Source organism: Columba livia, chromosome 3, assembly GCF_036013475.1.
Source record: "Columba livia isolate bColLiv1 breed racing homer chromosome 3, bColLiv1.pat.W.v2, whole genome shotgun sequence".
Classification (NCBI taxonomy): Eukaryota; Metazoa; Chordata; class Aves; order Columbiformes; family Columbidae; genus Columba; species Columba livia.
In genome coordinates, this window is record NC_088604.1 from 5805742 (window position 1) to 5819526 (window position 13785).

At 42.9% G+C, this 13785-nt stretch overlaps 2 protein-coding genes across 3 annotated transcripts in view; both read left to right on the forward strand.

Annotated features, from left to right (window-relative positions):
• Nucleotides 1-1435: 1435 nt before the first annotated feature.
• LOC102097227 (zinc finger protein 184) lies at nt 1436-8346 on the forward strand. Of its 2 annotated transcripts, none has more exons than XM_065055676.1 (3): nt 1436-1645; nt 2207-2839; nt 3708-8346. In XM_065055676.1, exons 1-3 carry the CDS (start codon nt 1585-1587, stop codon nt 6350-6352), a joined length of 3339 nt encoding a protein of 1112 aa, XP_064911748.1. In that variant the 5' UTR covers nt 1436-1584; the 3' UTR covers nt 6353-8346. The 2 variants fall into 2 exon arrangements, with proteins under 2 accessions (XP_064911748.1, XP_013224066.2); XM_013368612.3 differs by lacking the exon at nt 1436-1645 and adding an exon at nt 1744-1946.
• Nucleotides 8347-9816: 1470 nt separating this feature from the next.
• CDC5L (cell division cycle 5 like) overlaps nt 9817-13785 on the forward strand; it is a 42673-nt gene continuing 38704 nt past the window's right edge. The window contains exons 1-2 of the mRNA XM_065055677.1: nt 9817-10002; nt 12733-12836. Coding sequence (XP_064911749.1) covers nt 9958-10002; nt 12733-12836 — 149 coding nt within the window. The 5' untranslated portion in view covers nt 9817-9957. The remainder of the gene's footprint in view (nt 10003-12732; nt 12837-13785) is intronic.

Sequence of the window (13785 nt, forward strand, 5' to 3'; positions counted from 1 at the left end):
CAGGAGGAAGTTCAAGCAAGGCATACTGCTCACCCCAAGACTTGTTTCACTCAGTCTGGAGTATCAACAAGTCTTCTTACCCACTAAAACACAGATGTCAACATTCCTCTCATTTTCCCACAATTTAATACTCCCAATTAGGAAGGTTTTGACAATGCTCCTGCTGAGAGGTTTTGCCACTTGTATTTGAAAATATAATCCAAATTTCACAAATTGAACCAATGTTTCTACCTATAAAGACAGAAGAAAGATTGGTATTTCAGTTATTTATTCTAACTGCCCTGGAGTTTCATGTTGTCTTCTGTTAAAAGACGGCTGCAATCTGCCTTTGGGAAAAGGACCTTTTTAAAAAAAGAAGGCTTCTAGAACCTTGTTGAGGTTCAACAAGGCCAAGTGCTGGGTCCTGCACCTGGGTCAGGACAATCCCTGGTATCAATCCAAACTGGGGATGAAGGGATGGAGAGCAGCCCTGCAGAGAAGGACTTGGAGGTGCTGGGGGATGAAAGATTGGACATGAGCCGGCAATGTGCGCTTGCAGCACAGAAAGCTAAAAGTATCACACCCTCAGACCTGCTGTGTATCAGCCTCTTCCCTTCCCTGCATGTTCTGAGACCTCCATCTCCCGGGCTGAAGGAAACACAGCTCTCCATGGCCACCACCAGTGCCTCTCGCCTTTCTGCCTGACGAAGGAACTCCCGGTCACTAAGAGGTCCAAAGCTGCTACTCCCTGGCAGATGGGCTACTTTTTGTTCGTTTTCCTTAAAATGTGCATAAATCTTGCAGACCTTTTGAACACCCATGGCTCAGGTGTTCTGGTCCAGGTAGTGGGTGATTAAACTAATTTTTAGAAACATAGAATGTCCCGAGTTGGACAGGACCCACAAGGATCATCGAGTCCAACTCCTGTCCCTGCACAGGACACCCCCACAGTCCACTCCATGTGTCTGAGGACGTTGTCCAGTCTCTTCTTGAACACTGTCAGGCTCGGGGCCGTGACACCTCCCTGGGGAGCCTGTTCAGTGTCCAGCACCCTCTGGGTGAAGAACCTTTTCCTCATGTCCAACCTGAACCTCCCCTGGCACATCTTCCTGACACTCCCTCGGGTTCTGTTGTTCGTCACCACAGAGAAGAGCTCAGCCCTGCCCCTCCTCCTCCCCTTGTGAGGAAGCTGTGGCCGCCATGAGCTCTCCCCTCAGACTCCTCTTCTCCAGGCTGAACAAACCAAGTGACTTCAGCCGCTCCTCATACGGCTTCCCCTCCAAACCCTTCACCAACTTTGTGACCACTCAAAGGTGACGCCGGCGACATCAAACCACCAAAAACAGCCCGCCGCGCACGCGCAGTCACCTCAATGAGGCGGACAGCCCACCCCCCTCAGGCCACCGGCCACGCCCCCTGCCTTCCCCTCCAATCAGGAGGCGGTGGCAGCGCACAGCACGGCCCCCCCCGCCTCCCAGTGTCCTCCCGCTTCCGAACGAACTGCTCGAGCAGGTAGGACCGCCGCCTGCGCCCCTGAGGCACCGCAGCGTCTGCGCCGCCCGTTTGGTTGCAGCGCGGGGCCGGCCGCGCCGAGCCGAGGCGGGAATGTCGCTGGCGCAGGAGATGTCGCTGGCGCAGGACATGTCAGAGCCGGCGGGCGATAGCGGTAGGTGCCCTATTCCTGGTAGGAGCCCAGCGCGGGCCGAGGGGCGCAGGGAAGCGAGGGGGTGGGGGGGCGCGCAGTGGTGGCTGGGGCGGGCGCATGCGCGCTGGCGGGCGCGGGCCCAGTTCGGACGTGGGCCCAGTTCGGACGTGGGCCCAGTTCGGGCGTCTGCGATCGTTTCGGGTTGTGTTGGAAATAAGTGTCACAGAGTGGTTGGGGTTGGAAGGGACCTTTGGAGATCATCCAATCCAGCCCATCTGCTAACGCAGGGTCACCAGAGCAGATCACACGGGAATGTGTCCAGGTGGGTTTGAATGTCTGCAGAGGAGACTCCACAACCTCTCTGGGCGGCCTGTTCCAGGGCTCTGGCACCTCAGAGTAAAGAAGTTTCTCCTCATATTCTGATGCAACCTCCTGTGCTTCAGTCTGTGCCCGTTGCCCCTCATCCTGTCATTGGGCACCATTGAACAGAGTCTGGTCCGTCCTCCACCTTGAGATATTTATAAGCATAAATAAATTCCCCTCTCAGCCTGCTTTTCAATCTGTTCTTTTTTCTCTCCTCAGAACCAGATGTCTTTGAAATTGTTCTCCCAATCACTATCTTAGTGCTGAGTGATGATGATTTTCTCCACGATGACACCCAGGAGGAAGAAGCAGTGTCAGTTCCCGAGTTGAAGGAGGTTGAGAAGGAGGTTAACTCCAACAACAGTATTTTCCTAAAAAATGATGTGACACCTTCAAATGACAGTCACAGTTTAAGCATTTGTGAAGAAAGCAAGACTGCTTCAAATAAGGATAATAGTGTGAAATACTCAGAAGAAAAATGGTTTGCAGAGGATGTGTGTAATAGAATAGAATCATCTTTAAGTGATCAGTGTGATGCAGGCACGGATAAACAGAGTGAATATTTTGTATTGCCGACATCGTCTTGCAAAACAGAGCTTACAGAGATAAACGAAACCAGTGACAGAAAAGATGGCGTTGGTGATGGTGGGTTTGAGAAGGTTCCTCCTCTCATCACCTCTGCTGGCAGTGAAGATAGAGATGAGGCCATGGAGACAAGCGGACAGTTGGTATCAGCAGAGATATCCAGACATGAAGAGGAACTTGTCAGTCTTGCAAGTATTCTATCTGTTGGCAGTGGAGAGAAACAACCAGAAGTCCAGAAGGAGCTGGAGACAGTCATTGAAATAGAAGGTAACTTGCTAATAAGACCAGTACAAGAGTTTGAGTAATACGGTAAATCTCAAGTTATTGAAATATTTAGGAAAGCTTGTAGGAAGAATGCCCAACCCATTTATTTTAGAGTAAGCACTTGAACATAGATTAATATCATATTCAGCAGAAAGAGAATATTGGCTGGAGTAGGCTTAGTTCTTTCACAGAGTCCTGTAAAAAATAGTGAAACCACAATAAATTGGTACTGTTTCATTCTGCTGCAGTTTGCAAAAGGGCAGACCTTTAATTAGGGAAAAGGTTTTGAAAATAAAAAATTGGGTTAAAGATTTTGTTATCCCAATTACGGGTATTAGAGAGAGAAACCAACAGGCAGTTACTCTCATCAGTATTAGCAGAGACTTGGAGAGGCATAATTTAGGTTTGAACTCCACCATTCCTTACAGCAGATGGAAGTTCTCCAGGAAAAAAGGTGCAGATAAATACTAATAGTGTTTTCATTTTAACAGACGGAAAACAACAATCATACTTGTGAGAATGTAGCCCTAGAAATTTCAGTGTCAGTGTTATCATAAGAATTCTGGCATAAAGCTGTTCCATTAAAAACCGTAGGGAATACAGTGTTGTCCTGTGAAATTCAGAGCCTTGGGTATAAAGGGGAAGTGGGAAGGAGACTCCAAACTAGGATTTATTTTCTTAAAACATTATTTAAATGTTGGGGCGGAAAGCACTGAGAGAGACATGAGGAAAGAAATGGAGATAGCAGAATATGAAGGAAGCAAAAGGAGAGAAGAGCAAAGCAAGTTATTAGACAATTGTGATTACTACTAATCATGAATGCTGGTGATTGTATGAAATGACATGCATGTGACTTTTTATTCCACTGTAGATCCTGATTCTTCAAAGAATGGAGGCAATGAAACTAATAACAGAAAGATAAGTGAATCTGAAAATGAAACGTGGAGTTCTCTCTTGGAAAATGGCTTGAAAGAAGAACAGAAATTTACCTCTGATTGTTGTGCTCCATTACTCAATGGATGTTCTCCTACTTCAGAAGAATTGCCAAATGATGTAGGGAAACTGGAGATGAGTGCTTCTCCTTCTGCTGAATCAAATGCTACTGGAGAGCATATTTATGAGACTTTAACTCGATTTCCTAAAAAAAGACACCAGCAACAAGAAGTTTCTCCTCATGAAAGCCCGAAAGAATTGCAAAGCCAGCAAGAAGATTTAGCACGGCTAAGTAGTAGTGTGACCATCAAACCTGTTTCTAAAGCATCTGGTTCTACAAATAAGCAGGAAAGTTTGAATTTGAAGTGTAGGTTTTGTAGTTCTGTATATAAGTGCAGTGCACATCTAAAGAAACATGTATATTCAGCTCATAAGGATAAGAGAATGCATAAATGCTGCTTTTGTAAGAGAACCTTTTTCTATTTTGTCAACCTTAAGAAGCACCTTAAATTTCATAAGAAAATGAGTAGGTTGAGAAGGGCAAGAAAATATATGATGAATATGAAAAAAATTAGGCAGAGAAAATGTGAAGAAGAAGAATCTGAGACCAAGAATAAAGAAAGTAAATATGAGCAATTTTTCATCAAAGTTGAAAGGGACTTTTCACCTCTGGGTATGCCTGTTAGTTTTTCCTGCAAAATTTGTTTCTTTGTTTCATCAAACCCTAAGAGTTTTGTTCAGCACATGAAGGGACATAAAGAGAGACCACCTTACCAGTGTCCTCAATGTGATTACTCCTTCATTAGCTTTTCCTACCTGTTAAATCATATGTACTGGCATGCTGGGTATAAGCTGTACCAGTGCAGGTTTTGCACCTTTTTTTCATTGTATTTTGCAAGCATGGTGAGGCACAGCTACGTACACTTAGGCGGTAAACAGCATTCCTGTGAGTTCTGCCAGGCAGTGTTCACGAGCACCGTTGGGTTACAGAGACACAGACGATTGCATGCAGACAACAAAACACACCAAGAGCAGCAACTTGGTTTTATAAGCAGAAGAAAGAGAACTCGAAGACCTCTAAAGAGTTACACGTGTGATGAGTGTAACTTGGTGTTTTACAACAGAGGACATCTCAACTTTCATAAGAAAAGTCATGAACAGTTTAATGCTAATGGCTATCAAAGCAATAAATATTGCAAAAGGAAAATATGCAAAGTTGAAAGTAATTTCCAGGACCATGTTTCTCTGTCTCTTTCTGGTCAAGAAGATGGTTGTCTCAGTGGTGAAATGCTGGCTTCAGAAGTAGGCTTTGAGCAGGAAGGTGATGTGCAGGACAATAAGGACATGTGCTTTGGAAGGGAATTCCCTGAAAATGGCCATGAAAGCAACAGTTTACCTGTTATTTGGAATAGATCAGACGTTCTTATGGATTCTTACAAAATGGAAACGCTTGTTTGTAAAGGGGAACCTCTCTTCAGCTCTGAGGCCTCTTGTTCACAAGCTCAAGATGATGACGCGTATCATAAATTTGTGGAAAACTTAAAGACTACATGGCCTTCCAATTTGTGTGCATTCAAAACGTACCAGTGTCAACACTGCAGTTATGCTACTGCTGTTCATAGTGACTTTAAGCTGCACCTAAAAACACATACAGTTGGAATACCGTATGTGTGTAAAGAATTCAATAAGGCATTTAAAACATCAAACCATTTGCAGAAACACAGCTTTATTCACGTAAAGAATGGCTTTGAGTTTGGCCGTTGCTGCTGTGTAGGTAGCAGTTTACAGAATCTTGAATTGCATCATGAAATGGAGGTAGCTTTGTGTCCAGAAAGAGATTTTGGTTCCTCGGAAGTCTCAAACAGTGTCCATTCCTTGCTTGGTTCAGAGTTCTGTGGATTACAGCCAGATGTCCAGAGGGGCAAAAAAAATGATTTGCGAGCACAACGTCAACAACAATACTATGAGTGTGCAGAGTGTGAGTATGCTACTTGCATTTTAAGCAACCTTAAACTACATGTGAGGACTCACACAGGTGAGAAACCTTACAGCTGCAGTGTTTGTCAGAAGAAGTTTCGTACTTCCAGCCACCTGAAAAGACACAGCGTCTTGCATTTTAATACCGAGTTCTTCAAGTGCAGGAACTGTGACTATTCAACAAACAAATGGCTGTCCTTGAAACAACACCTGGCTTCACACTCTTGTGGGGAAAGCTCATCTGCTGGCTGTCTCCATGAACAAAAACAGCTGCCTTTCAAAACGTACACCTGTGAAGAGTGTGGCTATTGCACGGCCCACAGCAGCAACTTGAAGCCACACTTGAGAATTCACACAGGGGAGAAGCCATTCAAGTGCGATCAGTGCCCTCTCACTTTCCGCACATCCAGCCACCTGAAGCGACACTTACTGACTCATTCAAAGCTGCACTGCAGAAGGTGTGAGTTTTCCACGGTAGATAAACGTGCTTTCCAAAAGCATGTAAAAACGCATGCAAAAATGTGTAAGTGTGGAAAGTGTAACGTGACGCTGCCTACCAAAAATCTTCTGGAAAAGCATAAATGGCAAAATAAGGTTGGAATATAAGCTTGGGAATTACAAGCTGGCGCTTTGTTCTGGAAAGGTTTGCATGTCCTGAATTTGTTCTTTGCTTTACATTCCCCTGCTATCTCCAGAAGGATGCCTGGTAGTGGTTTTATCCGGCTTTTTTTTTGTCCAGAGAGTGAAACTCAGGTACTGATTTGCTCCAGGTTCTTCTGAGAGCTTCAGTTCTATCCCAGGCTCTGCTAAAGAAAATCTTGGAGGCAATTTTCAAAGCCTGAGTAATTTTTTAATAGCAGGAGGTGAGTTATAATTTGGTCAACGTTCATGAATTTAAGTAGTTACTCTGCGCCACTTCTTTAGAAAAAATGATAAAAATTGTCTCACTGAAAGGATGTTAAAAGGGAGGGAATTACACATGTTGCATATTAATAACTTTTCATTTAAAAGTTGTTAATATGTTTGGGGGCTTAATGATACCTCGCATCTACTGAAAGTTGTCTTCCCTTACCCCAGTTTCTCTTGCAATAGCTACAAAAGAAAAAAGTATCTCACAAAATATTTGTGTCATCACTGGAGAGCTGGGATAGGAAAATATTTGCTGTATGTGTGTATATATCAAGGGTTTATTAGGCAGTTATATTGTGTGTACTTTTAATAATTCTTCGAGTAGTCTGACAGGAATGGTAATGTCCTTAATCAGGTATTCTATGAGATTGAAAAGACTTAAATTAATCTTCACTTTTATGTAGATGTCTAATGTTAATCTAGTATGAAACACCTTTCTCTAGGCCAGTGGTTACCATGCTCTTTGTTTCTTAAAATAGACAGTATCTTACTTTTCAAAGAACTTCTCTGTTAAGTTAACTACTGGCCAATGTATTGCAAATACTATTTAGTTACTCTGAAATCCTTCGCAGTATCTTGAACCGTAAAATTTATTTTATTAAGAGCTTTACTGTGCATTTAAAATACCACATGTGAGGGCCAATTGTGCCAAACAAGTGTAACCCTCTTGTGGGAGAAAAGACAACAGCAAAGGGCTTGTGCAGACTGTCCCCTAGTGTTAGAATTCAGTCTGGAAAGCAGCAGAGTGAACCTATAGCTTAACTTAGAGAATGTGAACATGAAACCACCGCTGCTTTTTTTAATTGATCTCAAATGTATGCTTTTCTTTATAGATACAGATAATATGTGGCACAGGGTTTCCGGTGATGTAGGAGACAGGTTGGAAATGGTTGCCCATGGAATTAACAGAGATACTAAAACCAAAAAATATGAGATATTAGAAAGCAATTTGGATGTTGTCCTGGGCAACCAGTTGGACCAGTGACCTCTGGAGGTCCCACAGCTGTTGTGTGATTGGGAATGCGCTTCTCCAAGAGTGAATTTGAATTCACCCATAGATGTATGGATTTCAGGCCAGATCGGCAAAGGTATTTAAGTGATCTTGTTCTTTATAGTTACAGTAAAATCAGATAAGAACCCCAGTGGTTATGAACTTTTTACTACAAGCTGGGAAGTCACCATTTGGGGATGAGTGATTCATATTTTGGAATGATTAAGCAAACTACCTGATACAGTTGTGAGAAAGAAGAATGTTTTCTTGATATGAATAAAGAAAAGCATTTCTAGGCAATAGTAACGCTATTATACAAGTGTGGAGGAATTTTTACCTGCGTTACTCTACAATTCTGATCATTTATTTGAAGAAAATTTCTACAGAACAGGTACAAAGAATAAACAAAAATAGTAAAGAGAATTGTAAGCCTACATATCAGAGGAGACTAGGAAAGCTAAGTCTGACAGGGAATAGTTTTTATAACTATTGTATGTATATGTATTGTATGTTGTGCAATGGTAAAGAAGGGAGCCCAATTTAGTGTGGTTAAATTCACTGAAGGAAATAAACAGCATGAACTTCTTTTGATTGTAAGGAAAGACAACAAACAATTTCTTCAGATGGAGCTTGATGAGTTTGTAAAAATAAATATTCCAGGTGGTTGCCTCTGATAAATAAAGTGTTTCATGACTCCTGAGGTTCCCCTCTGTTCATTACGCAATGCATTGCACTTGTGGGGATTGAAAGTGATTCTTGGGCTGCTGAAATTTAAAGGCATACCTGTTTAAAAAAAAAGGATGTGGACAGTTCTTAATATTGTTTTTTTCCTAGCTAAAACTGTAGTATATTTATTCTTGCAGAGTTTTAAGAAAAATCAAAGGCTTTCCAAAACCATACGATGAAGTTTTCTATTTCAACCAAAAAATTCACCTGATTTTCTTCTTGAAGACATCCTGAGTTTGGACAAAACAGTAAAATGTAATAGGAAATCACACTAATGACAAAAAACTTGAGTAAATAGGTGTCATTTTATGTGCTGTGTAGCTCCTAAATAAGTGAATCAAAGTTAAACGTAGAGTGAAGTAAATGACTCTAGGTGAATAAGGCCATGCTGCAATATGGTTCACCACCAACCAGATGTGGCTACAATATAAGGAAGGAAATATGATATAGATATATATTTTAACTTCAGAAAAATTTAAAAAGTGTGGAAGGCCCAGCATTTCTTTATTTCTTTTAAAATAGTAGAAATGGCTGCCAATCCAGTGTCAAGAAATAAGGTGATGAGTGCAATGGCAGATGGGTGCATTGGTAGCGTTTGTGTTTCAGAATTGATGGTGAAAGAGGCATCGTAATATCATCTTCCAGCTGCTTTTGCAAACACTGGTAATTATAATTAGTAAGAAAAGCTCCTCAGTGGCCTTGTAAAGGATGGAATGGGCAAGTCTTCAGCTGTGAGAAACATTATTAATTAAATCTTGCAGGTCCTAACGGGAGTACAAGATTTAACGTGTTAAAATCTTTGTGTTACTACATTCGACTACCTCAGTTTTAGGCTACAGTGCATCCATGTAAATACATGCTTTTTTTTCCAAATTAAGAAAACATACTGTAAAAGTAACAACAGTGAAATGTTACTTTCTCCTGCTGTCCCTTCCCCAATTGTGTTAGTTGGGGAATTTGATGCAACTTATGAGTAGTCACTTAATGGGGGCTTAGAAGAAAGATGGGGACAGACTTGTTAGCAGGGCCTGTTGTGACAGGACAAGGGGTGATGGTTTTAAACTAAAGAAGGGGAGATTCAGGCCAGACATGAGGAACAAATTGCTTACACTGATGGTGGTGAAACACTGGCCCAGGTTGCCCAGAGAGCTGGTGGATGAACCATCCCTGGAGACACCCCAGGCCAGGCTGGACGGGGCTCTGAGCAACCTGATCTGGGTGAAGATGTCCCTGCTCATGGCAGGGGTGGCACTGGATGAGCTTTGAAGTCCCCTTCAACCCAAACTGTCCTGTGATTCTATGATTTCGGAGCAGGCCCACGCACCTCCAGCCCACAGGGGGCGGCAGCGCGAAGCGCCTCCCCCAAAACGCCCCACCCTGGGGGCCGCCGCGCCGTCCCGTCTGCGCCTGCGCCGCCCTTCCCCCGCGCGGCTGTTACCGTATTCCCTGCGCGCCTGCGCGGAGCGCGCGCCGTGACCGCGAAGGGCGCCTGCGCGGGGGCTGGACCGGCCCCGCTGAGCCGAGCGGCGTTTCTCGCCTCTAACCCCGTTTTCTCTGCAGGACTCCGCATTCCTTCGCCGCCAAGATGCCGCGGATTATGATTAAGGGCGGTGTGTGGCGGAACACCGAGGTAGGACTCCGATGGCTTTAATTCCCCAGTCCCCCGAGGGCCGGGGCCTCAGCGACTGGTGTTGGGGGGGCGGGTGTCCGGCATTAGTGCGCAGGCGCGGGCGGAGGGGTTGTTGTGCGCATGCGTAGGGGCTCATGTAGTGGGGTGTCTTGTAACAGTGTGGGGGTGGGGGGAGATTTGGGACCTTCTGGGCTCTCTGCAGCGGGGATGTGGTGGGTTAAGCCTCTGTGGGCACTGTGCGTCTGGTGGGATTGATTCCTCTGCAGTTTGGGCCTTCATAGAATAGTTTGGGTTGGAAGGGAGCTTCAGAGCTCACCCAGTGCCACCCCTGCCATGAGCAGGGACATCTTCACCCAGATCAGGTTGCTCAGAGCCCCATCCAGCCTGGCCTGGGATGTCTCCAGGGATGGGGCATCCACCACCTTTCTGGGCAAACCTGGGCCAGTGTTTCACCACCCTCAGTGTAAACAATTTATTCCTCATGTCTGTCCTGAATCTCCCCTCCTTTAGTTTAAAACCATCACCCCTTGTCATGTCACAACAGGCCCTGCTAAAAAGTCTCTCCCTATCTTTCCTCTTGGCCCCTTTTAAGTACTGAAAGGCCACAATAAGGTCTCCCCAGAGCCTTCTTTTCTCCAGGCTGAACAGCTCCAACTCTCTCAGCCTGTCCTCCCAGCAGAACAGCTCTATCTCTCTGATTATTATCTTCCTTATCATCCTGAGCCCAAGTGGGCAGAGGTCAGCTTGGTGCTTTTTCTCCTGAAGAATGCATGTTGGGGAAGACAGGAAGCTCAGCCATGCCTGTGTTCTGTCTCTGCCTCCTGGAGAAACTGTCTCTTGGAGAGAATGCCTGCGCAGTGTCGTCCTCCGAGCTGCCCCTTTTGTAGGCTGGACTGTGTCTTATACTGCATAGGCAGGTTTTTTATTCTCTAGGTGTAGGAGGGGGCTGGAAACTCTTACCCTTAAAGACCCTTCAAAATGTGGAAATGGTGAAGATGGATATGGACTCATCACCTGCAGCCCAAAGTGTTTTGTTCACAGAAATATATGTACTGTTCAAAAAAGAGCAAAAAAACCCCCACCTTTCTGTCCCAGTTTTGCCATTGAATGCTTTCAGAACTGCGAGTGATCATGCAAAATACGATAATAACACCAGAAATCAAGGATGTCAGTTTTATTAGGTGGCATGTTTAAAGCAAAATGAGGTACCCGACGCTGTTAAATCCAGAACTCTGCCACTTTATACTTTGGATGCTGTGCAAGTACCTAGTTCCAAAAGGCAGTGAGAAAAATTAATGGAAGATAAATGTACTGTGTGCTGCATTTTCTTTTAAGCCCTTTTAACATATCAGCTGTGTGCCAGGAGGCAGCTGAATTGGGGGTCAGCAGGAGACAGGAAGAACCACCATGTCCTTACACTACTTTTATGATCTTCTGTAATTGACTGATTTTGATGACTGTTAAGAGAAACAACAACGGGTTAAATAGGTCATTTTTTCACCCATTTTTGTGTACCAGAGATGAAATATCTCTTTTTGGTGCTATTTTTTGATTAACATTTTGATTTTGTATACAACACGAAAATTACAGAAAATGGAACTAGGTGATATCAGGTCATTAGGAAAATGACCAATTACTTGCAAGAAAAAAAAGCCATCAATGTGGCTTCAGGGTGCTATATAACATCAAGTAAGTTTTAAAAAGCAAGGATTTATTATTTCTTTCTCAATAGAAATTACATTACTTGTTTCCTGTAGCAGCTCAAGCCAGAGTGCATCGCCAGTGGACAGTTAAAGCTGCTGTTTGCTCTGGGAGGTGTCTGTGCCAGACAGAGCATCTGTCCTTGACTCACATGTTCTGTGCAGCTGAGTAGATTCTGAACACAGCTACAAGTGCTTGCTGGATACAGAAGTGGAACATCTGTGGTTGACAGGGCTGCAAGAATAGCTTTGATGCATTTAAAATACCACTTTCTGACCTCTCAGGAAACCAGAAATAACAAAACCACTTATCTGGGGGGAAGGGATTGATGGATGGATTGACAGACAGTTGATAGCACTTCTGGCTTTTGATCACATCTCAGTGCACGCTTTGACATAAATGAACAATTTGGCTTCCAAGCTGGTTTCATTACATTTTTTTTTCTCCCAGAAGTTTATAAGCTTTGGGATCAGGGCTTTTGGAGGTTGCATTCTTAACAATGAATTGATTTGTTTTAAGATGTGCTTGTTAAAGAGAATTATTATAAAGTTCCTTTATTTTTGTGATACTTTTAACAGCCTGTTGCATTGTCAGATAAATACTCCATTTGCATTGAAATATGAAAAAAAGTTTAATATTATGGTATTACTTAAAACAAGCTCACCAGAAGTATCTCTGATTTTTGTTTGTTTTCCAAACGTTGTGTCATTACCAGACAAACACCTCCCTACCTCCTTGCCTTTAAAAACTGTGCATTAGAAAGCATTGAAAGTGATAGTATTGGAAGTTCTGTCGGGTCTGTGAAGTAAGCCACAGTAATTATCACTTATCTTTTTCATTTTACTGATTTAATTGGTCTTTAAGATACAAATCATCATTCATCTTGAGAAGAAAATGAGCCATGCTCTTTGCACTGGCTCAGCTCATTACATGAAATACACCATGCTCTCTGCTTGAGCTCAGACTTTCTCTTTTGCCAGTGCTTGTGATCCATAACAATTTTGTTGTTTGGTTTTTTTGTTCTTTAAGGATGAAATTCTGAAAGCAGCTGTGATGAAATATGGCAAAAACCAGTGGTCACGGATCGCTTCTTTGTTGCACAGAAAATCAGCGAAGCAGTGCAAAGCCAGATGGTGAGAAGTGCCATGTCTGGGAATATGAGATTCATAATTAGTGGGATTAATTTATGTCCACAGGGGAACAATAGTTTTAAGGTTGTTTGATTTCTGCTGTTGTGGATATTTCAAATTCCTATTGCTTGAAAGTAATTGAACAAAAGTAGACGAATGTTCTCTTTACCAGTGACTGCAGTGTTAGCAAATACAGGATCATTTAAAATTCTGTACATGATTTTTTTTCTCTGTATTTACACATTTTAACCACTGAGAATTACCAGTGAAGTAAAATTGTATGATATTAATCTCTCTTACAGATCATTTTCTCATTTGTCATAATGAGAATTTGTCTTGAGGCTAAATGTTTAGAAATTGCACGGTGCAATTTCATTTTATATAAGAAAATATAAGTTTAAAAAGGCTGCAAATACATGCAATACAAATCTATTTGAGAATCAGACTTAGTTTTTCAAGTACTGAACTGCACATATTTATTAGAATACTTCTGTATAAAGGTAACAGTACTGGCACAGATAAAGATTAATAAGATAATAGCTGAAGGGTCCAGACCAAACAAATCTACCATTTCTGGTACCTTTAACTGTTGTGATTTTTACTTTTTCTGAATTAATTTTCAGACTCCCTACTTTGCCCGAGTAGAGATGATGAAAGGAAGAGGAGACAGTACTGTTTAAAAAAGGGATGGATAAATAGTACATTTTAAAGCTCAAATATATATGTAAAGAATACTCTGGAGTAATATCCTTTTGTACAGAAAAAAAAACTTGTGTGAAATTTGTGTGACAAGATTTTGAAATCTCATTGTGATGATGGCCTCGAGTTGCACCAGGGAAGGTTCAGATTGGATACAGGGAAAAATTTCTTCGTGGAAGGGGCTGTCGGGCATTGGAACAGGCTGCCCAGGGCAGTGGCGGAGTCACCATCCCTGGAGGGGTTTAAAAGACGT